At 45.0% G+C, this 13043-nt stretch overlaps 1 protein-coding gene across 1 annotated transcript in view; it reads right to left on the reverse strand.

The window, feature by feature from the left end:
* Positions 1-13043, reverse strand: part of thsd7ab (thrombospondin, type I, domain containing 7Ab) — a gene marked incomplete at both ends in the record, with an annotated part of 77942 nt that overhangs the window by 15226 nt on the left and 49673 nt on the right. Inside the window, 8 exons of the mRNA XM_083679574.1 lie at positions 1446-1599; positions 1951-2084; positions 3137-3315; positions 8295-8561; positions 8898-9092; positions 10484-10587; positions 10818-10953; positions 12275-12390. Of these exons, the coding sequence (XP_083535700.1) occupies positions 1446-1599; positions 1951-2084; positions 3137-3315; positions 8295-8561; positions 8898-9092; positions 10484-10587; positions 10818-10953; positions 12275-12390 (1285 nt within the window). The remainder of the gene's footprint in view (positions 1-1445; positions 1600-1950; positions 2085-3136; positions 3316-8294; positions 8562-8897; positions 9093-10483; positions 10588-10817; positions 10954-12274; positions 12391-13043) is intronic.

The following is a 13043-nucleotide window of genomic DNA, read 5'->3' on the forward strand; positions in this document are numbered from 1 at the left end:
GTGCCATTCCCATCTCCCAGGGGAGTCTTTTCCATATCAGAAAAGTCCTCCTCTTGGCATTCCTAGAACATCAAATTCTTGGTAATTTTACCAAAAATAACCAGGAGTAGACACTCCATTCCAATGCACGCCTCTACACACTCATTGATCACAGTGGGACAGTGGGATAACACCGCCCACCACAACTCCATCCGTGGTGCCATGAATAAAACATAAGAAGTGCCACTCCATGACTCCATGTCGAGATTGGAATTGTGGGAAGTCAGCGTGTCAAGCACTTATAGAGAATGGGGTGTGATTGCCTATGGCTCACGTCCGAAGGGAGAACAGCGGGTGAAGTCGGAAACGATTAAATCTCTCTTTTACCACAAATGAAAAAGGTGTTAAATGGAGGGAGGACTGGAACAAAGGCTCCTGTACCACTCTCTGAGGCTACAGGACGTGCGATAGTTGGACGTTGATTGTGTGCGCGTGCTGTGTACTCTACTACTGCAAGCCAGCTATCGCTATGGTAGTTCCACTCTTATGAAGCTACGACGTCTTCACAACAGTAACGGCGCCTGGTTTGTGCGTGTTTGGAAAAATGAGAGTCCCTGCATCCCAATTCGTTACCATTTTCCCAGTAGTGTACATGTGTCCATTCCCACATTCCCACATTAAAACGCATAGGATTGGTGTAAGGAGCCTGACATTCTTAAACCAATCCTATGCTTTTAAATCTGTGCAGGAGAGTGGACAAGCGGGGAAAGGATGGAGAATTGGGACGCGGGGGGAGAGGTTCACGGTCAATTCAAAGAGCTGTAGGTGTTTTTCTGTTTCACAATGGGACATACTTCATAGATCTATAAAACCACCAAACAGGAGTCTTCATCTCTGTCTATATTAGTAGGTCAGAATTAGATAATTTAAGTGATTCACTGCCTTTTCTTTTCTCCATATGTTTATTTTAGTCTCTTTGCTGCTTCTAAGGGTAAGAAATACCATAGCGTGAAAGATTCACAGTCTTTTTACACAGTGCTAAGGCATACGATACAGTACTCCTTGTACTCTCTGTCAGTCCCTTGAGGTGAGAAATGGATATCATCACTTAATCGCATCTGGGTACAACACTCTCTTTTTCCATCTCTTATTCAGTGAGTAAAATCAAGGCACTTATTATGAAATACCAAGCAACACTCACAATACGCACTTTTCACGCCAACGTTTTTCACACCAGAGGATGTGTGCATGTCAAAAAGTAAGTGTATTTATTTGGAGAGTTCTGGCATAACAGGTGCAGTCCGGTTAAACGTGCTTGCACCTGAAGACTTGCGTCACATGTAGCTCCCTAAGTTAATGCCTAGACTTTAGCTCAGCAGGGTAACACAGTCACCCTGGTTCCAAACTGGCCAGTCACATTGACCTGCTAATCGTTCACCACATTCGGCTGCTGATCGTGTTCCTACCAGGCTGCAGCGGCTCCACGGGGCCCAGTCCGAGAGCACACAGTCTTCAGGACAGGGCAGCCGGCTCTCCCTCGCACCCAGGGGCATATCCTCCGGGTCACACAGGTAGTCCTCCACCGGGTCAGACGGGCCGTCGATGGTGTTCAGCATACACCTGTGGGATCGGCCCAATGAGACATTCTCAGTGACCTTGCATGGTTATCATGTTCAAATTAACTGATGTAGTAAAGATACAGACAGAGGCCATGGCTTGCTGGTTAATTCAGTGGGAGATGTGGCGGCGGCTAGGTTAAGGACCGCAAAGGACCTTTTCAAATTACACTCATTCCCTTCATAAACAATGCACGCTGCTTTCAGTGACAAAACGGGAAAAAAAATATGGGTCAAGAACCATAAATTGGCAGTGGGGGTGAGGGGATAATTACTCAGGCAGTTTCGAGTCGGCTATTTACGGACCCGCAACCTGCTCAGTTTCAAGGACTATTGATATGCTATCATGAATTACCTGACTTTTCTGGTCTGGACGCCCTCTCCACAGTTCTCCTTCAGGTACACGTTGCTGACCTTCCAGACGCTCCACGGTTCAGCCAACCATACATACTGAGTGCAATCACTCATACAAGGCACCACCTCATACACCTGAGGGCAGTTGATACACAAGGGATTACAACATTCGTACAATGTTTACATGGTTGATATGTCTATAATATTATTGTTATAGACATATTATTGATAATTAATTAACCGTAAGTCAAGACTTTGGGGAGCAATAGCATTTTTTGTACTTTTTTTGACATTTCTTTGTTCTGATGATGAGGAAAATATGTTTTCACATGGCTATCCTATCTATGGTTCTGTAAACATAATGAATATACAATATATACAGTATATACTATATATTGATTAATATATATACAATATATACAGTATATACTATATATTGATTAATATATATGCATAGAATTGTTAACAATATAAAAGCTTTCCACACTGGCTCTTACCTGGGCCTGTAGTGGTAAGCCGTATCCGGTGAGCATTGAGGAATTAAAGTGACACAAATGTACAGTTGGATTAATGAACAAATGCACATACTATTTGATTAATAGGATGTCCTCTCTCACCCGTCCTTCCTGTCAATCTCTACTATCTCTCTCCCAATAAAGCAGAAATGCCCTAAAAAAACATAGATTTAAAAAAAAAAAAAAAAAAAAAAAGTACAATCTCTCACACCAAATACCTGCCTGATCCTTGACAAATCAAACTTTGCCACACATGGACCAACATGAGCTCAATTCATTTCAGCAAATCTCTTATATATTCATACAGTATGAAGGGAAAATATTTCATTTTGCATATCAGCTGAACCTCCAGGAATCTGTCTGCTCACAGGAGCATTAGGCTAGATGGATCCATTTATAGCCCCTCTCTCCTCTTGAGCTGTCTGAGTTCTACTCAGCAAAAACGCTATTGCAATAATAAGAGGAACTAATGGAAAGCGCTGCAGACAGCTTTTCATGCCTCCATATTTCATGTATTTACCGTTCTTGCCATGATGTATTTTACTGTTGTGAAATGACAGTCGCTACCAAACCAACGTGTGTGACATCAGCACCGCAATAATTCACCTGACAAAAGGTGAACAAAAAGGTGATTCTACTAGAGTGAACATGACATTGTTGCCTCTTCTCTACCTGGTTGATGTGGTCCAGTTTGGGACAGGGTCGCCCGCCATTGTAGGGTTTCTCTCTGAGCCACTTGGAGCGAACTTTGACCCCACTGCCACATGACTTGCTGCAGCGGGACCAGTTTGACCACTCGCTCAGCTTGCAGTCTGATGGACAGGCGATGGTGCAGGCCTCCTCGATGTAGCCTGCATGAAGGAGAGAGAGAGAGTGAAGGGAGAATGAACCAGGACCAATACTGTGAGGCAGTATTCTAGAGGCCCAAAGAAGCATGGGCACATCCTTAGTGGCATTTTGGTGTTTATTGCAACCATACATTTTATTGTTGGAAACTTACAAAACAAATGGCAACGATTGTGGATTCCAAATAGCGTAACACTCCTTTACACAGATCTCGATGCAGAGATTGATTTTCAGAAACATGGAATGAAAGTAAGCCTACACTCGATGGTCTCATATCTTGAGTATGCAGTATGTTATATGAAGTATAAAAATACATTGGGTCAGTAGACGGGTCTGCAGTAAGCTTTGTCATTAAATCTATTTTTTTTCCTTGAGTGGCTTAAGGGGTCATAGCACGGTGACTAGAGCAGCCTTAACCATCTCACTCTGCTTGTTATTGTTGTTTATCAGGACTGCATCTCTCCATCCCTGTCCTCGGATTCTTCTGTGTCGTTCAGACCAACGCACGGGTTAAAGGTCATCCAATCTGAACCACTGGCTTCAATTCAAATGCAAAACCCCAAAAAGTCCCCTCCTCACCGCTTTTCACCGAGACAGTTGTTAAAAACTATGTCGGGTTGAAGGAGGCCGAACTGCTCCGTCTTCTGTAATAGCCTTTCCAGAAGTTCAATCCAGCTTTTAATTGGAAAAACTTCTTAAATCAATGAGGTGAACAAGACGACAAAATGAAGTGTCAGATCGGAGAGAGTCTGAACACTTACAGGTTTTTAATAAGGGACGAAAAGCTTTCTGAAACAATATTCTCCCCTCCGTTATGAATCCCATGGTGCCTGATAGATTGAAAGCTGAAGATATTAAACTTGTGCCATTGTGAGTAGTAATTTCCCCTGGAATCCCTTACATGCAGAAAGGCTCCTTGGAATTGAGGAGCTGTGAGCCATGTGATAGGCTGGCAGGCTGGCAGAGAGCTGGCATCACAGAAGGACTTACCCTGCATAGTGTAGACTGTGACCTGCCACTCTGACACGTGATCTCACTCATGAACAGCCGCTACTGACCCCTGAAGTGGGCCTAAGTCCGACTCGACGTCACTCATGGCTCCCTGCTGGGATAAGCATCACCACCTCGGTAATCAAATTACCTCCTATGCCATGTAGGTCACCGACCCTTACAAACATGTACGTCCATGGACTCAACTCCAGGCAGTTCACGGACCTTCACAACCTTGGACGTCCAGCACCGGAGGCTGGTGGAGACAGGAATTGGAGGACAGGCTCATTGTAATGCATGGAATGGAACCATTCCTCATTCCAGTCGAGGCATTACAATAAGCCCATCCTCCGATTTCTACCTCCACCGGCCTCCACTGACCACTGATGTACTCAACTCCAGGAGGTTCACGGACCTTTCACAAACATGCACGTCTCACCCCTGCAGTAGCCCTCAGAACCAGTCATTGAAATCCGCCTCTATGCCATGCAGTTCACTGACCCTTGCAAACATGTTCTTCCACCTTCTCAAACCGATGCAGTTGCTAAAGACAACCCCATGCTGTTCATGCTATGCGGTTCACTGACCTTTACGAAGACGTATGTTTCCTCATACAAGCTCCCATTATAGTCCTCAGAACCAAACCCAGTCATCTCTTGTACTGTACTGTATAGTCACCACCCTAACCAACATATATACTGTACTGTATAGTCACCACCCTAACCGACATATATACTGTACTGTATAGTCACCACCCTAACCGACATATATACTGTACTGTATAGTCATCACCCTAACCGACATATATACTGTACTGTGTAGTCATCACCCTAACCGACATATATACTGTACTGTGTAGTCATCACCCTAACCGACATATATACTGTACTGTGTAGTCATCACCCTAACCGACATATATACTGTACTGTGTAGTCATCACCCTAACCGACATATATACTGTACTGTGTAGTCACCACCCTAACAGACATATATACTGTACTGTGTAGTCACGACCCTAACCAACATATATACTGTACGTCACCCTAATGAAACCTCCTGGTTCTACTCTTCCTACAGCGAACCCCAGCTGGCACCATCACCACCTCCTCAGCCCTGTGGTGTGCAGTACCATTCTAGCGTTATCCAACCTCTCCACTTCTGTCACAGCAGCTTACCCCAGTCATCCACCAGTTAGCACTTTTGGGATTATTCCAATGGTCCCATTGTGCCAGGCTAACTCAATCAAGCACAGAAAAGTGTTTGAAATGATTTGATATAGGATTTGAACCCAGGACTGTCATCGACAGTGCTCTCAATGTCCTCGTAATTCAACATTCCTTGACATGTCTGCCCACAACTTCCGCCCCTAGAGCCAAACCCAGTTACTGTATCCAACCACCTACTGTGCTGCTGGAGTTCACTAATGTCTGCCTTCCAGCTGAACCTTCACAGCGCCCTGCACACCCCTCCACGGTGACCTCATTCCCTCTGCACCACCCACCTCCTGTCAAATCAGAGCCAAGACCCTCTGAGCCATCCCATAATATTACATCATGATAAAAAGATCAAAGGGTAAAGGGCCACACACATCGTCACGACACCGACATCACCCCATTACCATAGAAATAGAATGAGCAGAAGTAGTAGTCTTTTGGTGTACTCGCCACGTTGCCATGGTTTCAGGGACCAATGTCGGTCCTACTCGTTTTATTTCCGTGATCCCGACAAACACCGTTACTGTGCGACCGGGACGCTAACATACCTCACGATTCACAAGTAGAACACGAGCAAAACAGTGTGTGGAGAAACCCCCGACAAAAATAGCAACAAACAGATGGTTTATAGCGGTTAGACCTTTGACCTTTTGTGCTCTAGCCCCTTGAAAATGAAGAAGCCCTCTAAAAAATGTGCGCAATGAAAAGTTTGTGTATTTTTCCCAAGCTTGTAAATCAACACAGGCTTTTAATGTTAATCCCCTCTACCGATGTGTGGGGGAAATGCTGTGGAGATAACATCCACTGATCTCCATTCATCATAGACTAGCCTAGGGCAATATGTCAGCCTCAGAGCGGTAGAGGGGACATTGTCTCTGCTTCTATCATAGATTAAACCTGACAATGGTGTGTGTGTGTGTGAGAGAGAGAGAGAGAGAGAGAGAGAGACTCTCCCGTACTGTATATCTATTTTTTTCAATAGATAAGACATCTATGTCGCACTCACATACACACTTCCCTTCTGTAGATGTACAATATCCCTGTTACAGTAGGTGTCCTGATCCCATCACAACCACGCTTATGTCTTGCTTAGAAATGCATGAGGTTGATGTATTCATTTCTGTATCTTTGTAGTTCTAGTGTTTCTGAAACAGTTTTTACCGAATGCTTCAAATCTGAAATGATGGCTAACTGCTTGTTTTAAGAACGCTTCGGGCAAGAACATTTTCAGGAAACGGATCATGTTCGTAGAAGAAGAGGCGTAAAAAAAACCACACGATTTGATTTAGCTAAGATTAAAAACATGATGTTTCACGACCTTTATCAGAAATGAATCAGAGAATGAATCATCGTAGCAGCTTCACATTTAATATGAAAAGAAAAGAAACAGCTGTCCTAAAACAAAAAAGGGTTCAAATGTAGCATAATGACTAGAGTATATCATCCCCAATTCCGATGCAGATATAGCACTATATACATACTGCTCTATGCTTATCATTCAACTATATGGTAGAATAATCATCGTACGAGAGCAAACCCACATCCCATCCCACGTCCCGCCAGCCTTGGCCTCACAACACATGCCCACTCTGATGCTCTGATTTGGGGCGGATTTGTGTTGGGCAGCTCAGCAGCCATCATGAGGGGTGAAGGGTCAAAGTTAACAGAGCCATGCATGATGCGATTAGATCTGTACTCTGAGGGCTCACAGAGAGGGGGATTATGTCTACAGTCGCCTGTCCCCTCTTGGGGATACACCACGCTTACACACACCAGTAGAATCCCGAATTGACCTATGATCTTGTGTACAAATTACACTGTGACATTCCGGGGGGGGGGGGGGGGTCACGTTTTTTTTCAATTACATGGTGATACAGTACATTTTTAAGACTACACTGGAGCTTTTTAGACAAAATTGCTTTATTTTGTTAGACATTGCTATTAAAGTTAGCCAAACAAAAAAACCCAGATTCTAACTTTGACAGGCACATAGCCCTGCCTGTTGAGGAATGCTTTTCGACGAGGGGGAATAATTCATTTGCATAACACCTCGCTTGGTGTGAGTCACGGGCGGGAAATGCAGCCATGTAAGAAACAATTGGTACAATCCACAAAACATGACAACATGGGGGTGTTTGAGTCTGTAAAGTTGTTTCATTTACCGCTATAGAGGTATATTATTACATTTAAACAGCAGATGGAGATATTCAAGCCATCATTGATTACAAGGTTCAAGGCTCAAGGTTCAAGGTTTCTTTATTATCCCCTGGGGGAAATTAGTTTTGGGTTTTTAGGGTTCACAAAGACAGAGTACAGAAAGGACAGCATCAACACAATAAATGGCAGAGCTACTTCAGAGAAATTCATACCAAGTACAAAAACTGCAAGTGTGCAAAATGTGCAGGGGTAGTACAAGGAATACAGCCAAAGTGCTATTTGCCATTAAGCATATCAATGGCACTTGGGATGAAGGAAACATCAAATCTTTTAGTCCTCCTAACAGGTGCCCTGAAACGACAGATGTCTAATTCGGGGGAACTCGGATAATAGACCCATCTTGCCCTCTGATTTACACCATCATTTTCACCATATTGCTCACAGCTGCCCGATCCTCTGAGATCTACAACACTGCACAGGGAGTAGGGGCTAGGGTTTGATTTGGGATTGAGTGACACAGTACACACATAGGTACTCACACACAGTTTGACCTGGTCTCTCTTGAGAAAGATCACGTCTCGGTGAAACTAACCTGGATAAGTAAAGGTTCGGTAAACACTAACCGTGGCTGTTGCAGCGTGAGGTCTCCACCAGCCGGTTGTCCTGGTCGTAGCACACCATGGCCTGGTAGCGGTAGCCGCGGCCACACTCCTTGATGTCCCCCTGGACCTTCATCCCCAGAAGGCTCTCCACACGGCCCACCTCGGGCAGGATGCAGTCGGACCAGTTGCCCACCGGCTGGGCGTTGTACTTGTCACACGGGCAGTACTGGGTCTCGCTTAGAGGGTACATCTGGGTGTTCTTGCATTTGTCCTTCTTTTTACTCCGACCTGGGGTGGGGAGGAGGGGAGAGGGGGCAAGAACAGCCAAGGACTTTTATACCTGGTCCGTGATCAAAGGGCTACTTATTGTATCTTTCGTATAATATCCCTACTGGACCGTCACTGTGCAAAGATGTGATACCGCGACACCTTTGCCAACGACCTTATGTAGCAGAGGTGGTTTGGAACCACTCCCTTCATCAGTAACTTTGCCTGAGACCTCAAGATAAGAGTTACTGTAGCTCCGTAAGCTAAAGCCTAGGCTTCAGCATAGCCAACGAAGGCTCAATACATATCTCCTCCATGTAGGAGACCAAGGTTCGAACCATGGTCAGTCACACTTACCTATCAGCATCCTCTTCCTGGTCCGGACCCCCACACAGTCAGCTGTGCAGGAGGAAAACTTGGACCAGGTGGCGAGCTGGCAGTCATCCTGGCAGGGGAGTTGGCATCCCTGAGTGACAGGGGGCATAGTGTTGGCAAACTTCAGACACTCCCCGATGTCTGCCTGCGTTCCGTCCAGCTGGCGACACGACACCGCTGATGGAATCAAAGGCAGAGTGTCCATTTCAGTTAGGCAGCCATTTTGTCTTGGTTTTATAGATTTTTTTTTTCCCGTAACGACATTGACAATCGACGAGGCAGCAGAGAAGGTGCTGTATATTATTGAATAATGCTACAGTAGGTGGCAATTGGGCCGCAGCATAAGTGAGACTCTTTTAGAGAGAATAATGAACATCAATGCAGCGAAATCAATTTAATTAGCTCTCATGGGGGACTTGTCTTGTGTGAGGCTAATGCTGCAGTATGAGGGGGCTAACAAACACCACTTCAGTGGTTATGATCAATGAACAGTCTAAGTACCAGTATCATTTAGCTTTGTATAAATGCAACATTTCATTGTGCTTTGAACAGTAAGGTTTGCCTTTCAACACCGACACCCCTCACAAGGAGTGTTCTACTGAACGTGCCTGGGGCTAATAGTTTATTTGTTTGGAAAGCCTGTGTCTGTTGGTGTGTGGGGAGGTGTTTGTGGGTGTGTGTTGACACTCAGTGACACCTACTCCGCTCCTGGTCAGGACCTGGTCCTGGTGTCTCTAACCTAGGGAGAAGTCTCTCTAGGTACAGCTGAGACAGACACGAGGAGACACATACAAAACCAGACGCCACAGAGAGAAAAGCCAGTACGTCTTAATCAATGAGAGACATCGACCCTGATGCATGAGAGGTGTCAGGGGTTAGAACGCCAGCCCAGGGACCTTGACGTCTACTGTCACAGGACATGAAATCACCTCAGGGCTTGACAGGGTTGGAGACACCAAGGTGAGGTTGAGATAGTGGTCTATATGTCTGAGTTGGATACCAGATAAATTCTGAAAATCTAAATGAGTTTCTATTCACTTGGGCAAATTAGCATTACACAAGTGGCAATTTAGAATATTTCCACAGTTGCACATGGTAATGGTTTTTCAGGGTTAGGGTCAGAAGTAAGCCAGAGGGGAGAATGACGCACCTCCCACAACTGAACACTTGGACAACTTGAACATTGATTAAAGTTGTATGACAAGAGCCTACGGTGCGATACCTAACTGGAAAACAACTCAAACCGTCAAACGAGTCGGGCCAGGGGGGACGAGAGAGTCAGAAAGAGGTACGCATCCCAAACTCACTGAGGGATGAAAATGTGTGTCCTAGGTGCTTTGTAGAGTGTCAGCCCCGGTTCATGTTTTCTTCTAAGTAGGTGGATTTGACGTGTGGTTTAAGAAACTAAATTGGTCCTTCCCTAACCCTGGCAAATCCATCTCCTTTCCCCTGGCTGAGGTAAAAAGGTGATGCAAACACTTTCATTTTAGATGAATATGAGTGAGGGCTTTTTTCTTTTCTTTTTTTTTTAAGGAAAAAATAGGACTGAAGTCTCTATCGAATCCTACCTCTTGTTTGAAGTCCTGGCCCACATGTCTCCTGAGCCCCTGGACTGCCCTCTCTGATATTCCACGGCACCAGCTGACACTTCCTCCATTTGTGTGTCTTCCACCTGCAATTGAACCACGACAGTGCAATGATGAAGACTATCCTCATCATTATCGTGACAGTTGTCATATTTATCGTCATCGTCATCATCATCATCATCATCATCAGCAGCACCAGCAGCAGCAGCAGCAGAGAGATAGCAATAATGATGATAATAACAACTGAATAAGAGGTATCCATCATTATGGATGTGGTAACTGCTCCAGTAACTGCCCCAGTAACTGCCCCAGCTACCTGTAACCCGGGCAGACTTTAGCAGCCTCGCAGTCCCTCTCCTCCTCCAGCACCTCGGGACAGTCCTGACCCCCGTTGGCTGGCGGCTGGATGATGAGACGGTTCCGAGACTGCCTCTTCTTCAGGACGTTACCGGCTGGTGAAACACGCAGCATGTGTGCCGTCAGTTGCGTTACGTTGAGGTCAGTTGTCAAACTGGTGCATTCACAATGATGATGAAACGTCTAACTGATGAGTGGAGATGTTAGTGATGTATTATTGCTGCTTAAAATGGTAAATGAGATCTGTAAGTCCAAATCTAATAGCCAAGTAACAATCAATAAGTAACAATAAGACAGACGTTCCCAGTGAGCAGAGGTTAGACCCAGTGGAAATGAAGACCAGGCTGGAATAATGTGCCAGACCTCTCTGGCTGGAGTCAGATTAAGATGTATTTTATGTTCTTGCATGGACAGACCATTAAGTGTTAAATCAAATCAAATGAGTGTATAAGGCTCTCTGTATCCCTGAACTTTGCTCTGGCCTGGTATGGGTGGGAGGCAGCTCACCCCATACAAAGGGTGAGCATATCAGCAGCACTGTCTGAATGCTCAAGCGGGGACTGTGTTCGGAGATGGAGGAAATTTATACTCTGGTGTCAAATGAAGAGGTCATCAAAATATGAACGATGATGATTTCATGCCATAAATCAACGTAATGTATTCAACAATGTCCTCCAGCTGCGGCGATCGCTGTCTGACAAAGGTGACCTGATCTGAAGGCTGTTGTTCCTTCACAGCATTAAAACAATAACAATAACAATAACAACAACAACAACGACGACGACGACGACGACGACATGGTATGCCTATTGCAGCTGACTTGCGGCGAAAGGTTGGTTTGCTTGCTGGACAAACTTAAAGAGGTGGTGTAAAGGTCGTCACATGTCGATCTGTCAAACTTATTAACCCTAATGGAGAGTAGTTTTCGACTTTAAAAAAAAAAAAAATTATTAACAGGAGAGAAACTTGTAGAGGGGGGTAGTGGGGGTGAAGAGGTCTTTAGGAGGGAGGTCAAAAGCTGCCATGCATAATTGTCCTCTTCAGTGAGGTTATTGTAAAAGTATCTCCCTTCGTGCATTTAAATTTGTCCGACGTATCCACATGGTTTTCAAGGCGATGCACTCCAAAAACAAGGTTGTGTCATAAGGTCAGATCATCACATAATACATCTTTGTAACCTGAATAAAACAGCTGGAGTCAGGGCCTCTTCTGAAAAGAGCACACCACTTCTGTGAAATAGCCTGCCTGCTCTCTTAGGAGGTCTTCTAGCTACTCCCACTCCCTAGTGCCTTCCCCCGTGTCGATATTTCTGTGTACTCCATGTATTGTGTTTTGTTTTTATATGATGTATAGTGTGTTGAGACCCTGGAGATAAACCCTGGTTAAAACTTGAAACTTGAATGTCTTTGGTCATACCTGCATCGCAGGTGGGAGTGCAGGGGGTCCAGTCGCTGAACGGGGTCACAATGCAGTCCTTCTTACAGGGAAGTCGACACGGTCGCACTGTACCTGGACGTGGAATCTCTGGACACCTGTGAAGTGAAACCAGAAATAAAAAACAGCTGAAAACAGGTACGCACACACACACACACACACACACACACACACACACACACACACACACACACACACACACACGCACACACACACTGGAAATATAAACTGTGGGCATCTCAGTGTGGCACCAGGATTTTGAATTACTCATATGCTTGGCCAAGAGCCAGGAAACTATCGACATACAATGGTGGATTCTTGGGTTAGCAGATCCTCTTCTCAAAACGTAACTTGCCTGGCTGACACTGCACCTTATCTTGGTAATACAGCTTGGCTTTGACTGGAAGAAATTCAGTGTGTTGCTCAAGCACTATCTAGGGTTAAAAGAAGCAGATGCGAAGTCTAAATCCTAGTCCAGTCTATGTCTACCATTGATACATAAGGAAAGAGACAATTATAGTCGTATATGGGGCAATACGAGAGTGGTCTTAAGATCAGTAGTCTGCTCAGTTCCTCAAGGGAAGATTCAGCAGAGTTTACCAGTGAGCATGGCCCTCATGGTAAACCCCCTATCTTTCTGCTCTGTTTTAAATTGATTCTATCACTGCACAGTAATCCGTTTGATCGCTGGAATTGTGGGTCGAGTTGGGGCTTCATATTTGATGGACAAGCGTTATGCTTAATCTTCAGC

Source organism: Argentina silus (assembly GCF_951799395.1).
Source record: "Argentina silus genome assembly, chromosome: 10".
NCBI classification, from domain to species: domain Eukaryota; kingdom Metazoa; phylum Chordata; class Actinopteri; order Argentiniformes; family Argentinidae; genus Argentina; species Argentina silus.